The sequence below is a fragment of the Anolis carolinensis genome, chromosome 5 (genome assembly GCF_035594765.1).
Source record: "Anolis carolinensis isolate JA03-04 chromosome 5, rAnoCar3.1.pri, whole genome shotgun sequence".
NCBI lineage: Eukaryota > Metazoa > Chordata > Lepidosauria > Squamata > Dactyloidae > Anolis > Anolis carolinensis.
In genome coordinates, this window is record NC_085845.1 from 152221411 (window position 1) to 152243720 (window position 22310).

General features: G+C 40.2%; 1 protein-coding gene across 2 annotated transcripts in view; it reads right to left on the reverse strand.

Annotated features, from left to right (window-relative positions):
• Window positions 1-2510: 2510 nt before the first annotated feature.
• Window positions 2511-22310, reverse strand: part of cpm (carboxypeptidase M) — a 70948-nt gene continuing 51148 nt past the window's right edge. For both annotated transcript variants that reach the window (XM_016995861.2, XM_062982603.1), the window contains exons 4-9: window positions 14697-14869; window positions 12654-12838; window positions 11291-11461; window positions 7861-8013; window positions 4813-4961; window positions 2511-2872 (exon numbers count right to left, since the gene is read on the reverse strand). In XM_016995861.2, the coding sequence (XP_016851350.2) occupies window positions 2630-2872; window positions 4813-4961; window positions 7861-8013; window positions 11291-11461; window positions 12654-12838; window positions 14697-14869 (1074 nt within the window). In that variant the 3' untranslated portion in view covers window positions 2511-2629. The remainder of the gene's footprint in view (window positions 2873-4812; window positions 4962-7860; window positions 8014-11290; window positions 11462-12653; window positions 12839-14696; window positions 14870-22310) is intronic.

Consider the following 22310-nt stretch of genomic DNA (forward strand, 5'->3'; position numbering starts at 1 on the left):
GCTTGACAGCAGTGTGTGCGAAAAAGACCTTGGAGTCCTCATGGACAACAAGTTAAACATGAGCCAACAATGTGATGCAGCAGCTAAAAAAGCCAACGGGATTCTGGCCTGCATAAATAGGGGCATAGCGTCTAGATCCAGGGAAGTCATGCTCCCCCTCTATTCTGCCTTGGTCAGACCACACCTGGAATACTGCGTCCAATTCTGGGCACCACAGTTGAAGGGAAATGTTGACAAGCTGGAAAGCGTCCAGAGGAGGGCGACTAAAATGATTAAGGGTCTGGAGAACAAGCCCTATGAGGAGTGACTTAAAAAGCTTGGCATGTTTAGCCTGCAGAAGAGAAGGCTGAGAGGAGACATGATAGCCATGTACAAATACGTGAAGGGAAGTCATAGGGAGGAGGGAGCAAGCTTGTTTTCTGCTGCCCTGCAGACTAGGACACGGAACAATGGCTTCAAACTACAGGAAAGGAGATTCCACCTGAACATCAGGAAGAACTTCCTCACTGTGAGAGCTGTTCGACAGTGGAACTCTCTCCCCCGGGCTGTGGTGGAGGCTCCTTCCTTGGAGGCTTTTAAGCAGAGGCTGGATGGCCATCTGTCGGGGGTGCTTTGAATGCGATTTCCTGCTTCTTGGCAGGGGGTTGGACTGGATGGCCCATGAGGTCTCTTCCAACTCTACTATTCTATGATTCTATGAGGGGACAGGGAAGTGTCTGGCTGAGTGATAGCCCTTCATAGCATTGCACCTACCTCATTTGAGGACAGTGCGGGGGTTTGTCTTACTACAGGAATGATGCAGTTGATGGGATAGCAAAGGAAAGCTGCTTTGTCCAGTCCCTGCTCGTAGCTGTAGTGGGTTTTTGGAAAGATCATTCAGTCGAGCCAGCTGGTTCTTAAAGATAATCCCATATAAACAGCTTGTTTCTTACTGTAGCACAATTTGAAGACTCCACTAAGCTCCTGGAAGATGGTATTGACCTGCATTTTGCTGTGGTACATAGGGCTAGATCAGGACTTCTTAAACTGGGTTCCAACCCTTAGCTCAATGTTGAGGTCCCAAAAAATTGGCAACAGTAGGTTTCTGAATGCTATTTACACAAATCGGTTAGCAAGGACTTACAACGTTCACAGTGGACTCTGCAGAAAATGCATCAGCTGTACTTCATATGCTGATTTGTTTGAATTTTTTATACCTTTTTTATATACCTACACATCTGGGGTCCCATAAAAATCTCTCAGGCCAAAAGGTTTCAGGTGGAAAAGTTTAAGATGCCCTGGGCTATATTAGTAGATATGTCAGTCACTGTGCATCCTTCAGGAATTAGCTGCTTACTTAATGCAGGGCTTTCGTCAACTGAGTAGGATGACCAGCCAACCACTGAGCATTTGCTTTTGAAGCTACTGCCTCACTTGGCTTAGGAATAGGTCCTATCTTGCGTTGACTGCAGTTTGTGAGCTGATAAAAATTTCAAATGGATTTTTAAAATTTGGCTTCCTATTAGACAATTCTGGATGGTGGGAACAAATATGTTGATCAAAATAATCAGTTTAGAATCTAAAAGAATCTTTGTTTCAATACACCAGGTATATATGAGGAATTGGTTCATATTTACAACAGCAATTATTTGCTACACTAATTCAGGCTAGAATTCTATCAACTTGAATTGGTCTTACTTTGAATAAACGTGTGAACTGTGAAGTTGCATCCAACTGATTAAACCGGCACTGTGCACTGCCAGTTAAAGTAATCATTGGAGGTAAAATTGTGGGGGAAATGCCATTAAAATTTATTTTTCCAAGCACCATGTTGCTGTATGTTGAGGACTGTACTGAATTCTTTGAGCAAGAGGATAAGCATAGGCTGCATTTTGAAAAGAACACGTTTATTCTCATACTGTTGTACAAGCAAAGCGATAAAGATTTAATGAAAACTTACCTAAATGCGTTTATTTCAGTGATTCCTTTTGCTTTTCGCTAAGGATGAATGTTGGAAACAAGATGGAACAATATTTATACATTGTAGTCTGTCCTGTTGCTTGGAGTCCTCTTGAGAAGTGGTATTGCTAACAGTGCTATCCTAAGCCAAGAATGTGCCTATGACAAAACACATTTTTCAACATAGCTAGGAAGCTCAGTGAATTGTAGAGGTAGCAATGTAGGACTCCGGACCAAACCTGGGACATTTTCGTGCCTGGGGAGGAAGATTCAGTAAGAGACATTGCCACTCCATCCCCAGAAGCAGAGTAGACAATCTCTTGAACCTTGGTGATAGACAGCACCCTCCATCTCAGCTGAGGGCAGATAAGGAACTTGTAACCTCTATATGTCACTGGAAAAATGATGTGATGACTGAACTGCATTATTTGACAGTGTATTATATGTATTATATGGCATTCTTTTGTTAGTTTGATATGTTTTTATTCTGCAATGTTAAAAACACTTTTAAGTTTGAATTGTCTCATCTGCAGATCCCTGGATAAATATTTTAATAAGAGTATGCAACTTCATACTGAAATAGATATTTATTGATTGTCACAAATGTTTTGCACCCTGTTTTTAAATCTTATAAATTCAAATATAAACGATTTTTGTTCAAGTATTTTTTTAAACCACACACATAAATACATTATCTAAATGCTACATATAAACCATGAATTAAAATCAAGAAGTTAATACAAGGTTTCAGTGCGGTTGATGTGTTTTTATAGTAATTTGGAGAATAAAGTGGTACTTCAGGGCATGAAGTAAGTTCCAGTCTGCCAAGCTTTTCATCAGGGAAAATGAAGTCAAGTTTCTGGGCACTGAAGTTTGCTGTTGTGTTTGGTATATGTACTTCATGTAGCAATGACACGGATCCAGTTATTGTTGCCTAAAGACAAACACAGTGAGAAACATGCTTACCATTGATAAATATGAGAAGATACTCACTTTTCCAGTGGACACCGAACATGTAAACTTCTTACTTGCCTTTAAATTGTTTTCAATCAATTTCAGGAGTAACAGGTCAAGATTTATTCAAAGGAGGTTTACCATAGCTTTCCTCTGAAGCTAAGAGTGTGTGTAATTTCCCAAGATTGGTTGGTAAATGGATATTTGAACCTTGGTCTCCCAGACTAGAGTTCTAGTCAAACAATACTACAGAATCAGATCTTGCTTTACATCAAATAAATTGGAAGCTGATATCTTAACATTAACACATAGCTATTCTGCATTTTTCACCATGTGGCAACTCTTTTTTCGCGTCAGAAGCGACTTGAGAACATACTGTGAGTCGCTTCTGGTGTGAGAGAATTGGCTGTCTACAAAGATGTTGCCCAGGGGATGTCTGGATGTGTTAGCTGGGAGGCTTCTCTCATGTCCCCGCAAACTAGAGCTGACAGACAGGAGCTCACCCCGTCTGGCAGATTCTAACTGGAAACCTTCGGGTCAGCAACCCATCCTTCAGGTCAGCAGTTCAGCCAGCACAACGGTTTAACTCATTGCACCATTGCAGCCTCAACTGTTAAAGCCCTTACTGCAGTTGTTTACCAGTGGAATAGAGAAGATTGAGATCTTGGGAAGAAACAAGGGTACACTCCCAAGTGGAGAACCAATTTTTCCTTGCTCCAAGAGCTCAAAAGAGCTGGATTATCATGGTCTGAATCACTTAACCTTGTCCTCCCACCACCACCAGGAAGAAACAGCAGGAGCCCATCCTCCCATACCTGATAGCTCCTGAGCAGTGGGAGGTTTCTGGGTAGACTATGAGGGCAACTGAATGGCACTGCGTACCTATTTAAATAGCCTAAATACCCAAAGGCACCCAATTCTGTCTGATCTTGAAAGCTAAGCAGGGACATTTCTGGTTAGCACTTGGATATAAGAAAGTCCCAATCCTGTTGTTACTGGATGCCAAAGTATGGTTGGATTTCTGCTTGTGGGATCTAGAACCTTCCATATGCAAACCTGCCTATGCCAACAGCAAACTGCATACACTATGCTTGGTTGTTACTATAATACAAATTGGATACACTACATTTGTGGGGTGGACTATGACACAGTTGTCAAGGGATTCAATCCTTGCTCTGTCATAAAAAAACAGCGAATGATCCTGGACAAGCCACACTCTCATCCCCAAAAAACCCTGTGATACTGTTACTTTAGGATCACCATAAATCAGAAATGACTTGAAGGCACACAGCTAAGGATGCCATACATGACATGATGTCTTGCAACTTCTCTCTAGCAAAGAGACATTTCAACTCCATTTTGTAACAGTTAAGTGTTTTTTAAGCTTATGTTGTATTTATATAACCCATTTCGTACACCAATGAAATTAACTTCCATTTTGCGACCATAACAAACAACTAAATCTCTAACAGATGGCCTGCCCAGTAAATACAGACTTCCAGCACTACTATAATTAGTAAGAGAATTAAATGAGATTCCTTCAAATATCAGGGTAAGTTTTGGAAGGACGACAGAATGCTTTTAATCAGAATCTGATCTTTGGCGTTGGGTTTGTGAAAAGCAAGGGGTTTTCAGCCATGGTTCAAGGAGGCCCCAGTGAGAAGCAATTTCAGTGCAAAACAAAACTTTGCACAGAAATCTTATGGGGATAATAATTAGAATATTGGAGCACAGTGCAACACGGGGGTTTTCAGGTAGTTCCCTCACCCCCAAAATGCTTACCTGGAGGAATAAATGTCTAGCACAGAAAGGAGCCATTAACCCCCTCCTGTGTATGCCCAGAAGGGCTTAGTCAACAAGAGGACACCTTGGCTACAATTATTGGCATAGCAGCTCATGTACCTGGACAGGAAGACTTACATTAAGTATATAAGTCCCAGGCAGTAACAGAAGATAATATTCTCCATTTTCTCTGGTTCTGTAAGGACATACATGTTGCCTTCCGGAAACCTCCACTATCGCACCTGGAATAGGATTTTCATTCTTATCCAAAACACGGCCTTTTACTCCTATAGGGCAAGAAAGAGGTTAAGAGGGAAATGATCATATTTGCTTTACACTTTGTGACTAGAGCATAGTTGCTTTTTCCCAAAGAAAGGCAGTGACATTGGTGGGCATCACTGAGCACAACCTAAAGATGACTTTTTGTTTTCAAATCAAAGGATGCACAACTCAAGACAATTGCATCCTAATCCACAGTTGTAGTTGAGGGAACATATCATTTAGGACTATGACAAAACGCAAGACTTCTGAAGCTGGTAGAGTAGGCATAGGCAAACTTTGGCCCTCCAGGTGCTTTGGACTTCAACTCCCACAATTCTTAACAGCCTACCAGCTGTTAGGAATTGTGAGAGTTGAAGTCCAAAACACCTGGAGGGCCAAAGTTTGCCCATGCCTGTGGTAGAGGAAACAAGTTCCTCTGTAGCTCTCCAATGTAGCAACTGCATTGGAAGGCGGGTGCTTCCGTTCATCTGCATTAAAAGGCTTTTTGCAGGTATAATTAAATTATGGCGAAAGAGCAACATGATTATTGTACATTGAAAAAAAAGTCCTCTACATGCTTAATACAATATACATTTTCATGTCACAAACAGGATGCCTGTCATACCTTCATACATACATGCACTATGCATGCAGAGTGCTTTTTCTTTTACAGTTTACAGCAGTCATGGGCAAACTTTGTCCTTCCAGGTGTTTTGGACTTCAGCTCCCATAATCCTAACAGCCGGTAAGCTGGCTGGATTTCTGGGAGTTGCAGTCCAAAAGACCTGGAGGGATAAAGTTTACCCATGCCTGCCTTATAGCAATCTAAGTACACTTGAACATATGGAGCCATATCAGCATTTTATACAGAGGAATGTGTGAATGTGTACTGCCTTTGCAAACGATGCACTGCAATTTTAGAATAGGTTGATAGTCATGTGCATTGATCATTGATTCATATATCATGCTACACTAGCTATTCAGTATAGGGATTGTATAACGCAATTTGTTAGAGTTGCCATTATGTAATAGTCACACACCCTTTTTTCAATGAAAGTGTGACTATTGTGTGGTGAAATACAGTATCTTTACCTGGAGACCAAAATCACTCATGTGACTCGAAGGGAATAGTGAACATTATGAGAATGTGTTGAGAAAATGGGAAAGGGGGTAAAATGAATCTAGCAAACCCCTCAGCACACTTTACCCATAACTAAAAGTCTCTTTTCTAAGAGATGGAGGCAGAAATTTTACATTCTTCTTTTTCTCAGTCGTTCCGCAGTATGTCTGATGTTAATCTAATTCTACTGTAGGTCTGCACAAACCCACAACAAAGCATGTACTCTTGTACTGAAGATTTAAGAGTCTCAGGTGGAAATTGCACATGGCTAAATATCTCCAGATCAGGATACCTATCAAACAATACCGTGTTAGATACAACTGATGAACAAAATTCTAGATCTACTTAGCTTCATAACTACTTCGGCTATGTAACTAAGTAGTGTTTGCTGGCCAGATGCCACAGAAAGCAGCAGGGACCTGTTGGGACACAACAGAAGCAGGATTCTTGCCATCATTCCTATTCACACAGAAAAGTGCTTGTAGGAGAGGGGTGGAGACATCCCAGTCAACAGGGGAATAGATTCCCATTGCTCATCGTGGCTGCAGCCTAGTGAGTCTTGATAGGGAAACTTTCTCTATCACTATGTGTTACCTACTCTATCAAATACACATGGCTTCCAAGTAGGAACCAGTTAGGAATGTTTTCAAGCTTAGCCTTTTGCAAGCCACAGGAGGGCAGTGTTGTTTTAGAGCAATACACTGCACATTTCAATGGGGCCCATACAAGAAATGTTGCCAGTGGACAACAGAAGAGGTACAATGAATTGAGTAGTAATCTTACCTTAAGATAGAGGCTACTCTGACAGAAACTAAGCATCACAGAACAATTGGGTATATTGTAATCCTGTTGATTACTGTTGAGGCAGAGCTAAAGAGGACTCAAGAACAGCCAAACTAGATAAGGGAGAGGAATGTTTTATCAGCTAGTGGGGAAAGGGCAGGAGCTGGGAAAATCCTTTTTGCAAATACAGCCCTGATAATCTTCCTCCCCGCATAGCTACTGGCCACCTTTACGGCAGGATTCTGAGACTTTTACTCCCTTCCACCCAGAATGGAATTTTCCAAGTTCTCAGAAAGAGTCAAAACAATCAGTTTTCCACTCTTGACCTTTGCTCCTTTGTTCTAGACACTGCCTTTCATAACTTTTCTTTAAAAAAAAATACAAGATGCAGCCATGATTGTTTTAAGTGGAATCAAACTGCTATATTTATATAACGTGAAAGAGACATTAACCTAATTTCATTTAGATCTATTGTCTTTATGTTTATTAAGAAGCAATAAAACACTTGACAGTTGGAATCTTGTTGGTTAGTCCCACCCTGAATTCACCATTCAATGATAAGTCCACACACAGGTGTTTGTTTTTTGTGTGTCAGGAACGACTTGGGAAACTGCTAGTCGGTTCTGGTGTGAGAAAATTGGTTTTCTGCAAGGATGTTGCTCAGGGGATGCCTGGATGTTTTGATGTTTTACCATCCTATGGGAGGCTTCTCCAATGTCCCCGCATGGGAAGCTGGAGCTGACAGATGGGAGCTCACCCAGCTTCCTGGATTCAAACTGCCACCTATCGGTCAGCAGTCCTGCCAGCACAAGGGTTTAACCCACTGCGCCACCGGGAACTCCAGTGATCTATTCTAGTTAGGATTAACTACATACTTTATGCTTATATACAGTAAAAGGAAATTTAATGTAGAATCAATATTATCAGAAATAACATTCTCTTAAATGTGCATTCAGAATTTTTAACCATAAGATTTAAATGTATGATAAATACTAAAGATACATTCAGGTGATGCAACTTACCAAGATGCACTTGTTTAATGTACTCAATCAAAGCCATTTTATTATCATCCCAAAAGGATGGCAGTTCATGTTCTGGTGGATACTGACAACATGATACTTCTAATGTAATTTCAAAGCACTGAGCCCAGATATAGTTATAATCTTGCATTCCACCTAAAGAAAATGTTTAAATGCATAGTTGAAACACCAAAAGAAAGAAATATGTACACCAATGTTGTTTTTTTAATACACTGGATGAGAAATTCTAAGAGTTCATTGGAAATAGTAACCTTCTTCAAACCTCCACTAGTAATTTATTTTGTATATGATTCTGTTGCTTACTTTATTGTATATGTATGTTTTGGTATGCAGCTTTCCCATTACTCTATGTTTCTTGAGGTTGTAGGAGGAGCTGCAGACCATATGATCAGATCTGAAAGTGCTCAGAGCTCAGATTCCATTTTAGAGGACAGATGTCATTAGACTTTGGACTGTTAAGAGGAAACTCATGTTGCTGTCGATTGTAAGATAGATGCCCTGTGTTATCTGCACAGAGAAACCACTTAAAATCCATCTGTAACTGGATTGACAAATTAGGTACCTGTATGCTGAATACATGAAGGTTGTGAGTAAACCACATCTGTTACTTTTAATAAAGTCTACTATATTTTTGTCTCTTGAGAGCATGATATAAAAACAAGATATTTTATGGGAAAGTAGATGTTCTGGAACACTGAAAAAAACACTTCTAAAGAACAGTTATATTTTGTGCGTTGGCATAATCTCTGCTCCAAACAGATCAGAGACAACTAGGTTATCAGTCTAACAACTGAAAATCAAATTGCCTTGCATAAGTACATGTCGTTATATACCACTGAAGAGAAAATTTTACTCAAATTAGTTTTTTGGCTCTTCTCCAGAAGATAATACTTTTACAAAAGGTTATGATTTTCAAATGGTTGTGTATGCTATTTTTCTCCAAAAGATTATGGAGATTCTGGTTTTCAAAAAAAATGTGCCTCCAGAAATTATAATACCCCATGTTTTACCCATAGCTAGTGTTAAAAGGGAATATGGGGACAGCACTGCATTCAGGAGGAGGTAGAGGAAGAAAGGGTATAGTTCCTAGTGAGTTCTGGGGGATTTAATGCAGCCTTCGGGCCCCCAGAAGTTGCTCATTCCTAGTTTTGATTGACATTTTTAAAACATTAGTTGAAACAAAGTTAAGAGCTATGGTGATGGAAATGTGTTTGTCAATACAGAACCATGCTTCTATTGTCTGGCAGCAAATGACGAAAAAGATGAGTCAATTGCACGAGGAAGCTGGAATAAGGGGAACTAAAGTGAGATGTGGAGCAACAGAGAAGAAAGGGGATGTGGAAGTGGGAACATGTGCACAGTGGGAACACGTGCCTTGCAAGGATGGACTAGTCAGATAATATGTTTGATATGTTTAACAGTGAGTTTTAATGTATATGTTTATTTGCTGAATGTTATGTTTGTATGGCATCAAATTGTTTCCTATATATATATGTGAGCCGCTCTGAGTACCCTTGGGGATGAGAAAGGCGGAGTATAAATATGGCAAATAAATAAATAAGATGACAAGAGATGTAGCCTCAGTCCATGCTATGAGTGGTGGCTTGTGGGTGACTATTGAGCCAGCAACATTCTTTTAACCTCAATCCATTTCTACCTGACCTTATCCTGATAGGGATCACACAATACAAGACTAAACACAGTACAAAAGCTATCTTTCTCTTTTATAATAACCCAGCAGATTGGAACACAGTTGTGATATAATGTGGTATAGAATGACTGTGCAGTCTAGTCAAAGTAGGTTTTCATTTCACCTGGTATAACCTGAAACATGTAGAAACTAACTCAAGCTGATGCGCAAAAATTCTCATAAGACACAATCCCCTGACGTGCTCTGTTGTATTGCTGGGCTAATCCTTGTTTGCCAAATTTTAGTGTGTATGGTCACTCTTTTCAAATCCACAGACATGGTCTGCCTGGGGGACGATGGGCTGGCTGGAGCACTGGAATGGAAATTAATGTGTCACTTAGCATTCATAACTCACCTCCTTCTACCTTTTGCACTCCCCCTAACTCACAACCCACCCTAGGATATAGAAATAAAAAAATAAGCAAAACTTTTTTGCTGTATTCCTACATGGCAGGGCCTTTGTGGTTCTTTTCCAGCTCTGATTCTATGTTTCTGTATATGTTTTTGCCAGAAAATTGATTAAGTAGAGCAGTGGTGGCAGAAGTGGCTGTCCAGATATTATTGATCTAGAGCTCCATAATCTTCACCTTTGACTGTGCTAGTTAGAGTTGATGGATAATTAGGCCTCCACACATCTGGAGATTCATTTGCTCATCCCCATGACAGAGAAACCCACAGTGCTCTTATTCTTTATATCGAACACAACTGTGTGAGTCCAAGACAAAACTGTAAACATCAGAATCTTTACCCTTGATTTTTTTCATGTCAGGAGTGACTTGAGAAACTGCAAGTCGCTTCTGGTGTGAGAGAATTGCCCATCTGCAAGGATGTTGCCCAGGGGATGCCTGGATGTTTGATGTTTTACCATCCTTGTGAGAGGCTTCGCTCATGTCCCTGCATGGAGAGTTAGAGCTGATGGACAGGAGCTCACCCCGCTCCCTGGATTTGAACTGCCAACCTTTTGGTCAGTAGTCCTACTGGCACAAGGGTTTAACCCATCGCACCTTTATAAAAGAGTATATTATTTCATGAGGATAAAATTTCAGAGAGCTTCATGACATGGCTTATATCATACAGAGCCTGTCCTAATTCACTCAAATTTATAGGGTCCTAGAAACTTTGCTTCCCACCATTTTCAATAGCTTTCCTCTATCTTGTTATCTCCATTAAAGATGGGAAGCCAGAACAGTTGCACAATGCAATTTTACATAATTGTAGCATCAATCTACCTCCATTTGAATGCACCCCAGGGCTGCAGAGTCTGTGTTTGAGATTCATCAAAAAGTGCCAGATGGATAAATTTAGACCTGAAGCACCACCTGAGCAATGGCTGAGTAATAACAAGGATCACTTTCAAGTGTCAGAGTTGAGTGGCACTCCTAATCCTTTCTCATAAACACACTGTGGGCAACCCCAAGCTTTCTTCATTTCATCAGTCTGATGTGTGGGGAGGAGAGTTGTTGTTGTTGACAATTATGGTTTTTAATGTTAAATAACTACAATTAATCAGATCTTTGAGTAGATTCCAAACTACCTTTCGGCTACCAAATCATTAGAGCAGTCAATCCCGAACCTGAATCTTGAGGTGTTGTTATACAATTCTTAAAAGTTGCAGCCAGCTGGGCCAGTACCCAGAACTTCTGGGAGATCTTGTCTAATAATCAGATTTAGGAGCAATTGCCTATAAATAGAAGTTGTAGAGAGAGAAAAAGAAAGTTTTACCTAGCAGCCTGTACCAAGCATACCCATTTGTAATGCCACCTGGAAAGTCTTCAACATTGTGACATGAACCCCCTTGAGACATTGTAGCATGGTTGTTTGCATATGTTCTTGCAAGGTGCACAAAAACATCATCATCCACAGTTTTACTATTGCCTTGTAAAGTAATTTCACCTACAGGGGGGAAAGTAATCACAGTAAAATTGAATTAGTATGGGTGTGGGGTCTTACATACATATTACAGTTGAGGATTACAGTTCATATTATAGAAGTTCCTGGGTAGAACTAGAGGTTTCTCCCAGTGCAAAGTAAGAATGAGATTGTAGTCTTGTGGTTCTTGGGAATGCATCTGAAAGAGCCACGAGATAGTAGTAGTAGTAGTAGTAAACAACTTTATTTCTACACCTCCACCATCTCCCAAAAGGGACTTGGCGTGGCTTACAAGCACTCGTATTGTAACAATACATACAGTGCAATAAATACAGATACATCAATATCAAAGGAAAACATAATTTACATCATCAATGCATAAAACAATACCACAGTAAAATCAATCAACCTTATCGGTAAAACGTTATAGTAATTATAGATATAAAATGAATAACAACAAAGCAGCCATATAAAGTGATTTCAGCTAAAACCAATGGGTCTACAATTTAAACCTTTTGAGCTCTATACCTATTGGAAAGCTTGGTTAAAGAGTCAAGTTTTTAGTTGGACCAAAAACATTGGAGGGATTCTTAGGAGCTTCCTTCCTATCTGCAAAGCTACAGGAGGAAACTGGTCACAAAGCTATACCTTCCTGTGCTCCTAACCTCAGTGAATGTGAAGGACTGACTGTACCTGTATATTGTGGTAAATGTGTGAAGGAAAAACTACCACAATTCTATTGAACATTTAGCTTGCTTTGCAATATGGGCAATTTAAAGCTGTTACAAGGAAGTCTCCTGTTATGAATATTGGATAAGATAAGCTTCTGAATAAAGTTGTGTGTAGGTGTAAAATGTCAATTTTCCATTCATTTTGGAAGTATGTTATCAATGTGGATGCCCATGGCTTTAACTTGCAACACATAAAGAGCTGTTGATGGCACAACTATGTAAGAGCTTTTCCATGTTTCTGTCTGGCTCTTATGTTTTTAGTATCTTCGTATTTCCCAAGCTAATGATCTGGGGACAATTTTGACCACAATCTTGATCATAACTGATATTGGAGATGCTCCTGGGATTTTCTAGTCAAAATACCTGATAATTGTGGGGAGATACTTCATGCTATAAAATAGGATTTGACATGCATTACATATAATATGTGCAAGGGGTCACCAAGGTATTTAGCTCTCCAAAATAAAAGACAGGTGTAAACTTACCTAAATAACCATTATCAAAAGGATAACTTGCTACCAGTGCTCCACCATGCAGGTTAGCAGAGAGTACAAACATCTCATTTTTTAACCAGTCCATCACTGCTCGAGTCTCTGGCTGGATTGTGGCATTATTTTTGTCAAAGACATCAGGAAAGTTTCTGTTCAGGTCTTCGAAATTAGCATTATTCCTTTGCAGGATAAAATGAATATTATTTAGACTCCAGTTTCAGGATGCAAAAAGATCAGCATTCTCCAAACTGACCTTTTAACATTCGACCAGAGCAAAGGGGGGGAAAGAACCGGATGAGGAAGACCATTTGGTTAGGAAGACTGATTTATGACCTGCTCTGGTTTTCAAATGTGGGAGAGGACAGTTGACAGGGAGGTGTGAATGGGGAAGAAGAAATGTGAGAGGGGGAGGGAAGAAGCAACTTGATATACTGGGGAACTAGCAGAAGAGAGGCAGTATTAAGCTTTGCGATCATCTTGGCAAGGCGGATTCAATAAAGTTTCCATGGCACCAGCTGTGTGAGCCTACCTTTGTGTCCTACACCTTCCAAGGACTGACATCCAGTCTTAAACATAACTTCAAATATTAGATTGTAATGTGACCATCTAGGACAGTGGTTCCCAACCTTTTTTTGACCAGGGACCACTTGAACAGGGACCATTCTGACCAGGGACCACTTGACCAGGACCACTCTCCAACATTAATACCAAAAGGGTTACAAATCAGTTTTTGGTCAACTTTAGATTCAGTTTGGTTATTTGGGGTTCTGATTCAGAAAATTGCATTGGATAGACCACATCAGCTCTAGTTTCTGATACAGAACATATGCCATCCAATAGTCGCCACCTGCTCACCCACGAAAACCATATTTAATAATCTAGAACTGATGTGGTTTATCCAATGCAATTGTCAGTTCTGCAAAAAGGAGCAGAAATAAATTAAATAAAATAAAGAACATAAGTAAATAGGAAGGAGGTTCACGGACTGGATTTTCGTTCTCACGGCCCACGGTTGGGAACCACTGATCTAGGGACAGTCCATCTTCTAGGACTGTTCAGTTATAAGAAAATTGATTTTCCTCCACCCAATTACTGGAAAATACTAGATCATTTGTTTTGCTATTCCCTCTGATCTCCACCTATCAGGAAATGGAAGGTGCTGTGGAAGAGAAAAGGTAGAAATTGGAAATGATGGATGGGCGACGTAAGGTAGTTTTACTCATGTGAGGTACCACATGGCAATTTGTCCAGTCTAGGATCTTGATATAAAATTTCACTGTAAATTGCAAACTAAATTAAGTATAGAGTGTTTGGGCAGATGACTACACAAGGTTCATGTTTTTAATGTTTTTAATGACTCTAAACTGGGATAGCCAACTGCAGCCAATGTTTGCTTCCAGCAGGACACACACGTTCCCAACAAATCAGAAATGATCTTCTTTGAATTTAGTTGGGGAACCACTGAATGTAAATCAGGGAACATTTTCTTAACAGCTTTGAAGATTTCCAGGTGATGGAAAACCAAACTTACTTCTCCCACTCCCAACAAGCATAGGGCCCTTCCACACAGCAATATAACCCAGAATATCAAGGTAGAAAATCCAACAATATGCTTTGAACTGGGTTATTTGAGTCCACACTGCCATATATTCCAGTTCAAAGCATATGGGATTTTATTCAGATATGTGTAAGGGGCCATAGACACTAGTGTTGGTGAAACACTACCACATCATAGACAACCTTTCTCTGGGCCGCAAGATTCTCCCAGATGTTCCTCTCATAGAGCAACCCCTTTACATTATTTGTGCCCATAATTTGCTCAGTCTCTCCATTTCATAGCCTTGCTATTTTTTGGACCTGTCTCCTTTAGAAGCTATTCCCACTTTCTCTTGAGCCTATACAATTTTAGTTTGAAGGTCCCTGATTTAATGTTCTCTGCAGATTAAGCTTCTGGCAGGGAAAAGAGAAGCTGAAAACTAGTCAAAGTAACTGAAAATAGTGCCCCAGAATGGATGTCCCTGCCCATATCCTTCGTACCTGCCAAATGGAGGGAAACAGTCAAACTCTTTTGTTGCTTCAAATCCATCAGGGTTCATTGAAGGTAGGATGTGTATCCTGGTGCTGTCAATAAGCCTTGTAATGACTGGATCATGCTGGTCACTTGTCACCAAAAGGTCTATCAAATGGAGCAGCAGCTCACGTCCAACTGCCTGTGTTAAGAAATATGAGAGAAGCTGTTTTAAGTGCAGCTAGCAATAAGAAGTAATACAAATCTAAACTGATCTGAAAAGACAAGTTAATATAAAACACAGACTTAACACATATGACTAAACACACTATTGAAATATGGTATGTGTTTTATTTTTTCCAGACTTTTAAAAAGACAGGGGGGGGGGGGGAATACAACAGTGCAAAACATATGCTAAGATTTTAGTTTTTCGGTTCTCTTCATTGAGCAAAATGTAAATAGTACATCTATCTATCTATCTATCTATATATATATATATATAAAAACTTAAAGCATATGTGTATGTATGTATGTATGTATGTTTGTAGTACAAAGGCTGTTGCTAGGTCAAGTGGTCCTCTGTGCTGTGACTGGGAAATAAAATTGGCATGTGTATAATGGGAACGGAGGGAGAGAGGGAGGGAGGAAAGAGCCATAAAGACAGCCATGTTGCCACGGAGGCATTGTGAGGTATGACCTCTCAGAACTGGGGAAGGGAGAAGTGAAAGAAATAAGGAAAATAAGAGAAAATGAAGTGAAAGGAGAAGGAAGGGAGGGGCAAGAAAGAAAAAGGAAGGGAAGGAAGGACAAAAAAGAAAGCAGAAAAGGTATGAGGTCAGAGAAAGAGAAAAAAGGGAAACCAGGGGGACAGCGGCTCTTCTGATACTTGGGCAAAGCTGGGTATATACGTTAAAGGTAAGGATTTTCCCCTGTCATTAAGTCTAGTCGTGTCCAACTCTGGGGGTTGATGCTCATCTCCATTTCTAAGCTGAAGAGCCAGCGTTGTCCGTAGACACCTTCAAAGTCATGTGGCTAGCATGATTGCATGGAGTGCCATTACCTTCTCGCCGTAGTGGTGCCTACTGATCTACTCACATTTGCATGTTTTTGAACTGCTAGGTTGGCAGAAGCTGGTGCTAACAGCGGGAGCTCACCCTATTCCCAAATTGAAACTGCTGACCTTTTGGTCAGCAAGTTTAGCAGCTCAGCGGTTTAACCTGCTGCGCCATTAGGGGCTCCTTGTATATAGGTTAGTTAATAAATAAAAGACAAACTAGGAATGAGAAAGAGGGGATAGAATCAACCTCATTATAATATCATGTTGTATTGTGATATAATAATATAATGAAAGGCCTGTAGACTCTCAAATGGGGCTAACCAGGTGATATAGCAGTGGTAGGTTTCACTCTGCCACTTTTCTAAACTGCGTGTATCTGATATAAAGTTCACAGGGCTTTTTTGTAACTGAAAAGCAGAAGAGAATGAGCAATTTTTGTTGGTTTCAGCACAATTGTACGAATGAGTGTCTCTGATACAAACAAATGTTTCCCCCTGTAGCTGGTATGTGGTAAAATTATCTTTTTGCACGGCAGGATAGTAAGACACCCAGTTTACCAACTGGATAGATGCATGCTGTGAAGAAGTTGAAAGTTATCACCTGTATTTTACCAAAAATTTTATATACAAAACTAAAGTTTGACAGAAAGAAGAGCCAAAGACCAGCATTTTAGCTATACTTGGTGGATGTCTCATTCATCTTACTTTAGGATACAACAAAAAATATCCTCTAGATACTATGTTTTCTCTTTTTTCACCAGCTGCCTGAACTATGCTATAGAGTTCATAAGGATCAATAATTCCAGGAAAGCAGGTGGTCAATAGTGCAAGAGGATTGCATATAGATCTAGGAAGACGGCTCGGAAACTGCAGTTGGTGCAAAGGTTGGCAGCAGATTACTAAGTGGGGCTAGCTATATGGAGCATACCTTGCCCCTATTAAAGCAGCTGCACTGGCTGCCAACAAGTGTCCGGTCCCGATTCAAAGTGCAGGTTATTACCTACAAAGCCCTACACAGTTTGAGTCCAACCTATCTTCGAGGCTGCATCTCCCCCTATGAACCGGTGTGGGCTCTAAGATCTGCCAGGGAGGCCCTTCTCTTGGTCCCATTTCCATCTCAGGCATGGTTGGTGGGGACGAAGGAGAGGGCCTTCTCGGTGGTGGCCCCTCAGTTTTGGAACGCCATTCCCAGAGAAATTAGGCTAGCCCCCACCCTCCAATGTTTTTGGAAAACCTTGAAAGAATGGCTTTTCAAGCAGGCCTTTGAACATGATTAAACATCAGTTAAAACTTGAGAACCAAGTGAATTGTTTGACTCCGGCATTTTTTGTGACTGAAATTGTTATGGCCTTTTGCTGCATTTTACTGAGTATTTTATTTAAATTAGTATGGGTTTTAAATGCTGTTTTTCTGTCTATCTGTTTTATATTCTTGACATTGTTATTGTTTTATAAATGTTTACGTATTTTATTGTACCTTGTGTTATTCTGCTGCACTACTATGTGCCTTTGTAAGCTGACCTGAGTCCCTTTTGGGAGATGGTAGCAGGATAGAGATAAAGTTATTATGATTAGTAAGGTTTACTTGTGTTTTCATTTTCCAATAGGATTAGCCATGCCATAATGTGACTTTGTGAAAACTGTTCCTTGAAATGGAAACTAGTATCAAACTATCCCTTTTTACTCTGAGAGGTTATCATTGTCCTGCGTTAGGCTTTCCAAATCTGATGGTCTTCTGATATTTTAGAGTACAACTGCTGGTTAGGGAAAGTGGGGTATGCAAATCCAACCAATATCCAGGATTGAAGAGGTTTTACAGCCTAGGTATATTGCAATTTTCTATTTCTATTTTTGTACCATGGAGCTTTTAATGCTTTCCCTAGCCGATGGCATGTGTCATAGTTAATATTTAATACCTAAATAGAGTTTTTAATTCCACACTTGGCCTTTGACCCTTAAATATCAGTTGCTGGTAGATCATTACTCTTTTCACAACAACATTTACTAGATGTCAAAAGTTCCACTACTGATGGGCTTGCCATGATCTCACTCCCAATACTAAACAGGTAACAGTTCTAAGCAAATGCAAAAGGTAGAGAGTTTCATTTCTATATTAATCCTAGTCACGTCTAAAGCACAAAGTCAGTGATGGTGACTATTGTAGGTTGGGGTTGAGATTTAGTTGTGCTACTGGCCTGGCAAAAGCAGACTTCCTCACATCTTATTCCACACAGCCAGCTATCCATAACTACTACATTCTGGTAGTTTTTCACCAAAATTAGGCAGAGGTACTTAACTTCACTTGCTTTATTGTTATCCTCCCCTCCTCCTAATTTAACTACAGAAAACACAAATTTTCACAGATAGAAATTGAGCCATGTGTGGCTACACAACATCAAAGTGTAGTCAACATGGCAAAAACCATTAATAAAGAAGACAAAAGCTAGAAGAGGGTGCAGTAGCTTGCTTTTGCCTAAGTCTACAGGGAAGGGCAAAATTATTTTTCGTAATTCATCACCCGGAGTTGAATGCAACTTACTTTTGCACTTTGAACACAGTTTGCTGCATGAAAATAAACTTAGGATAAAGTGGGAAAGGGCAGGAGGAGAAACTGAGACATTTTGAAACCTGCTGAAAAAGTGGGACAACAAAGGATTAATCCAGATTCTCACTGCCAAATTAGGGCAGTTGGTGGGTATGGTTGGGCTGTCATCTATTTTTGCAGGCTTGCTGGCAAATGCCAGACTTTAGAAACAATCCAATAAATCAAGTTAGAGATGGTGATTTTATCATTTGTAAAAAGCACCAAAAGTATAATCAAATGCCTGAAGACATTACAATCTAAAAAAGCATGTGATCAAAAGAAAAGGGATTTGGAAGGAGAGGGGAAACTTTAAACTTGCTAATCAAGACTGAGGAACTGCATTAAAAGAAAGAAAAAATCCAGGGAGCAGGCAGGGTGAGCTCTCACTGGGATGACTCAGAAATTCATCAAGAATAGATGTGACCAAAACATTTATTTATTAACAATCCCCCAAGGCAGGATAAGCTCCCAGGACTCGATACAATTAAAACAGTATAATATAAGCAACACATAGCAAGGGTAACAGTAACCAACAATTAAACCAGGCTGAAACATAGAACGGTAATTAAAATAGTTATTTGACATGCTGAAATGCCTGGGCAGGTAATATGGGATGAGCCTCACCCATAAGAGGCCGGCAAAGAAAGCACCAAAAGAGAAGATATATAAGGGAGTGAAAGGGAGCCAAGATTATTAGTATTTGGTTAATGGTGAAAGAAAGCATTCAAGAAAAAAGGGAGAAGACAGCAAAGTAAGATGGGACAAAATCATAAAAGGGACTTTAAAATCACAGGTTGTTTACATTTAATACAGAATATAGCTGTAGCAATAGGTAAAAAAGAAGCCAAGATAAATGCAAAAAGCAAATGAGAGGTGGATTCAAAGGTTCTAATGCAGTGGTTCTCAACTTGTGGGTCCCCAGATGTTTTGGGGTTCAACTTCCAGAAATCCTAACAGCTGGTAAACTGGCTGGGATTTCTGGGAGTTGTAGGCCAAAACACATGGGGACCCACAGGTTGAGAACCACTGTTCTAATGGAAAGACTTTTGGTGGTGTAAGATCATTCTATCAGAGGGAAAGAACTCTAGGCTCCTTCCACAATGCCATATAAATTCCAGATTATTTGCTTTGAACTGCATTATATGGCAGTGTAGAAGGGGCTATAGATACAATGCTGAGACATAAACAGACCAGTTAGTGGCCCTGGAGTTAGACTATGACTGTGTCTGAATTCCAGCTTTGGCATGAAATCCACTGGGTGATCTTGAGCAAGGACCTCTTCAGGGCCATGTCATTGCACTGGCAAAAGGGAAGGCACACAGAGAACCTTATGGTGCCCTGTGCACTTTCCCCCTTCCCCATCACATGGTGGGAACAAGACAGGGCGCGTTGGCACCCTGTCCCTATCAGATGGGAGAAAGGGTGGCAACACGCAATGCCCCACCACCACCACATGGGGAAAGGGGAAGGAAAATGAGGGCAGCTCTGTTGAAGCTATCCGAAAAACACTTTCCATCACATGGTGGAGGAAGAAGCACATTTTGACACTTTGCCCCCTGTGAAGAGGTCTCAAGTCATGCTCAGCCCCAGATGAAAGCAATAGCAAACCACTTCTAAATCTTGCCCCCAAAAAAACACTGATGGGGTCACCATAGCACAGATAAGCAGAGAAAACATGAAACGACGAGTCAGTCCTCAAATAGAGTACATCCACTGAATCCAATGGGATTTGAATAAGTGCTGCTGTCCTAATTTTGGTGTTTAGTGTAGATAACTAAGAAGAGCTTGGAAATGTTATTTTTGTAGTATGGAACATGCTGAGTATTTTTAAGAAGGCTTACACCAAAAGGTAGTTTTTCCATGCTGTGTAACAGAGTACTCAGTTGATATATTGCAGTGGTGGCAAACCTTTGAGAGGCCAAGTGCCCAAACTGCAATTCAAAACTGGCTGTAAGGCGAGAAAGGGGTGAGTGGGGTGTGTGTGTGTGAGAGAGAGAGAGAGCATGTGAGAGTGGGAGGGGGGGTGGCATGAGTGTGAGAGGGAGAGAGGGCACTGCGTATCCCTTCTGGTACACGTGCCATAGGTTCACCACCCTTGATATATTGAGGAAATTGATCTGGATCCCCTTGTGAAAAAAGCAGGGTAATTCCACAAGGCATATTTCATTTGCCAAGGTCTTTTACAGGTGGACTCCCACTAACATCATGTACCTAGGACCCTCTTATTGAGGAGCACCAATGTAGATGGGGGAAGTGGTAGATGACTAGGACTTTGTGTTGTTCATCCCCAGTCATGTCAGGCCCCATCTACACTGCCATATAATGCAATTTCAGAATGCAGATTACTACATTGAACTGGATTATACAAGTCTACACTGCCAGTTAATCTACATTCTGAAAATGCATTATATGGCAGTGTAGATCCAGCCTCAGACACACTAGATTACTGGAGGCTGTAAACACTCGTGTAACTATATTCCAAACACTACCCTTTGAAAAATATTACATGTCACTACTACTAATAGTCATTATCATAGGCTATCACTTGCAGCAGAATCTGATTGCCTTCCAAGTGTAGTGTCTTGGTGATGGGTTCACTATCATTACTGCATACAATTTTTATTATGCTTGCTCAGTATAACACACTTATCAATGGACTCAATATCCAAGGTTTCACTTATCCACGCTTCAAAATATTTCCCCCTTAAGTATTTGTTGGCTTTTCGAAGTTCTCTATGGTGTTCTATGGTATGTTTCTATCTCAGGTAAAGGTAAAGGTTTTTCCCCTGACATTAAGTCTAGTCGTGTCTGACTCTGGGGGTTGATGCTCATCTCCATTTCTAAGCCAAAAAGTCACATTGTCTGTACATGCCTCCAAAGTCATGTGGCCGGCATGACTGCATGGAGCACCGTTATCTTCCCGCCAGAGTAGTACCTATTAATCTACTCACATTTGCATGTTTTTGAACTGCTAGGTTGACAGAAGCTGGGGCTAACAGCGGGAGCTTACTCCGCTCCCCAGATTTGAACTACTGATCTTTCGGTCAGCAAGTTCAGCAGCTCAGCGGTTTAATCCGCTGCGCTACCAGGGGCTCCCTGTTTCTATCCCAAGTATAGTCAAAATACAGGGTTCACTATCATCCACATTTTCAGTTATCCACAGGGGTGAGCTTCCGTCTGTCAGTTCCAGCAGGGACATAAGAAAAGCCTCCCACAGCCATCACTTGGGCAATGTCTCTGCACACAGCCAATTCTCTCACACCAGAAGTGACTTTCTCAAGTGAGTTTCTCAAGTCACTTCCGACACGACAAAAAAGTTAAATGTTATATTTGTTATCTTTTTATCTTTGTAACACATTTGTTACATATACAGTAGAGTCTCACTTATCCAACATAAACCGGCTGGCAGAATGTTGGATAAGCGAATATGTTGGATAATAAGGAGGGATTAAGTAAAAGCCTATTACACATCAAATTAGGTTATGATTTTACTATTTCTATGGCCTTTACATGTCACATCTCTTTTTATGTTTTGAACCTTTATAGTGTTTGCTTATCTCTTTTACAAATTAAGCACCAAAACATCATGTTTAACAACAAATTTGACAGAAAAAGTAGTTCAATACGCAGTAATGCTATGTAGTAATTACTGTATTTACGAATTTAGCACCAAAATATCACGATGTATTAAAAACATTGACTACAAAAATGCGTTGGATAATCCAGAATGTTGGATAAGCGAGACTCTACTGTACTTTTCAAAAAATGATGAATAAGGGAACTGCAAATATTCTATAGGTATAACACATCTGTGTACAAATGACACACATTAAAAGAGAAACATCAAAATGAGATTCTAAATCTGCCTTCTTGTTTCACCATAACTAAAAAGCAAACTTGTTTTTAAAAAAACTATATTTCCACTTAGCAGAGCATTCTAACAACATCTCCTCTAAATGTTACATGTGTAGTTTGATCATAATTTAATTGATAACACACCTCTC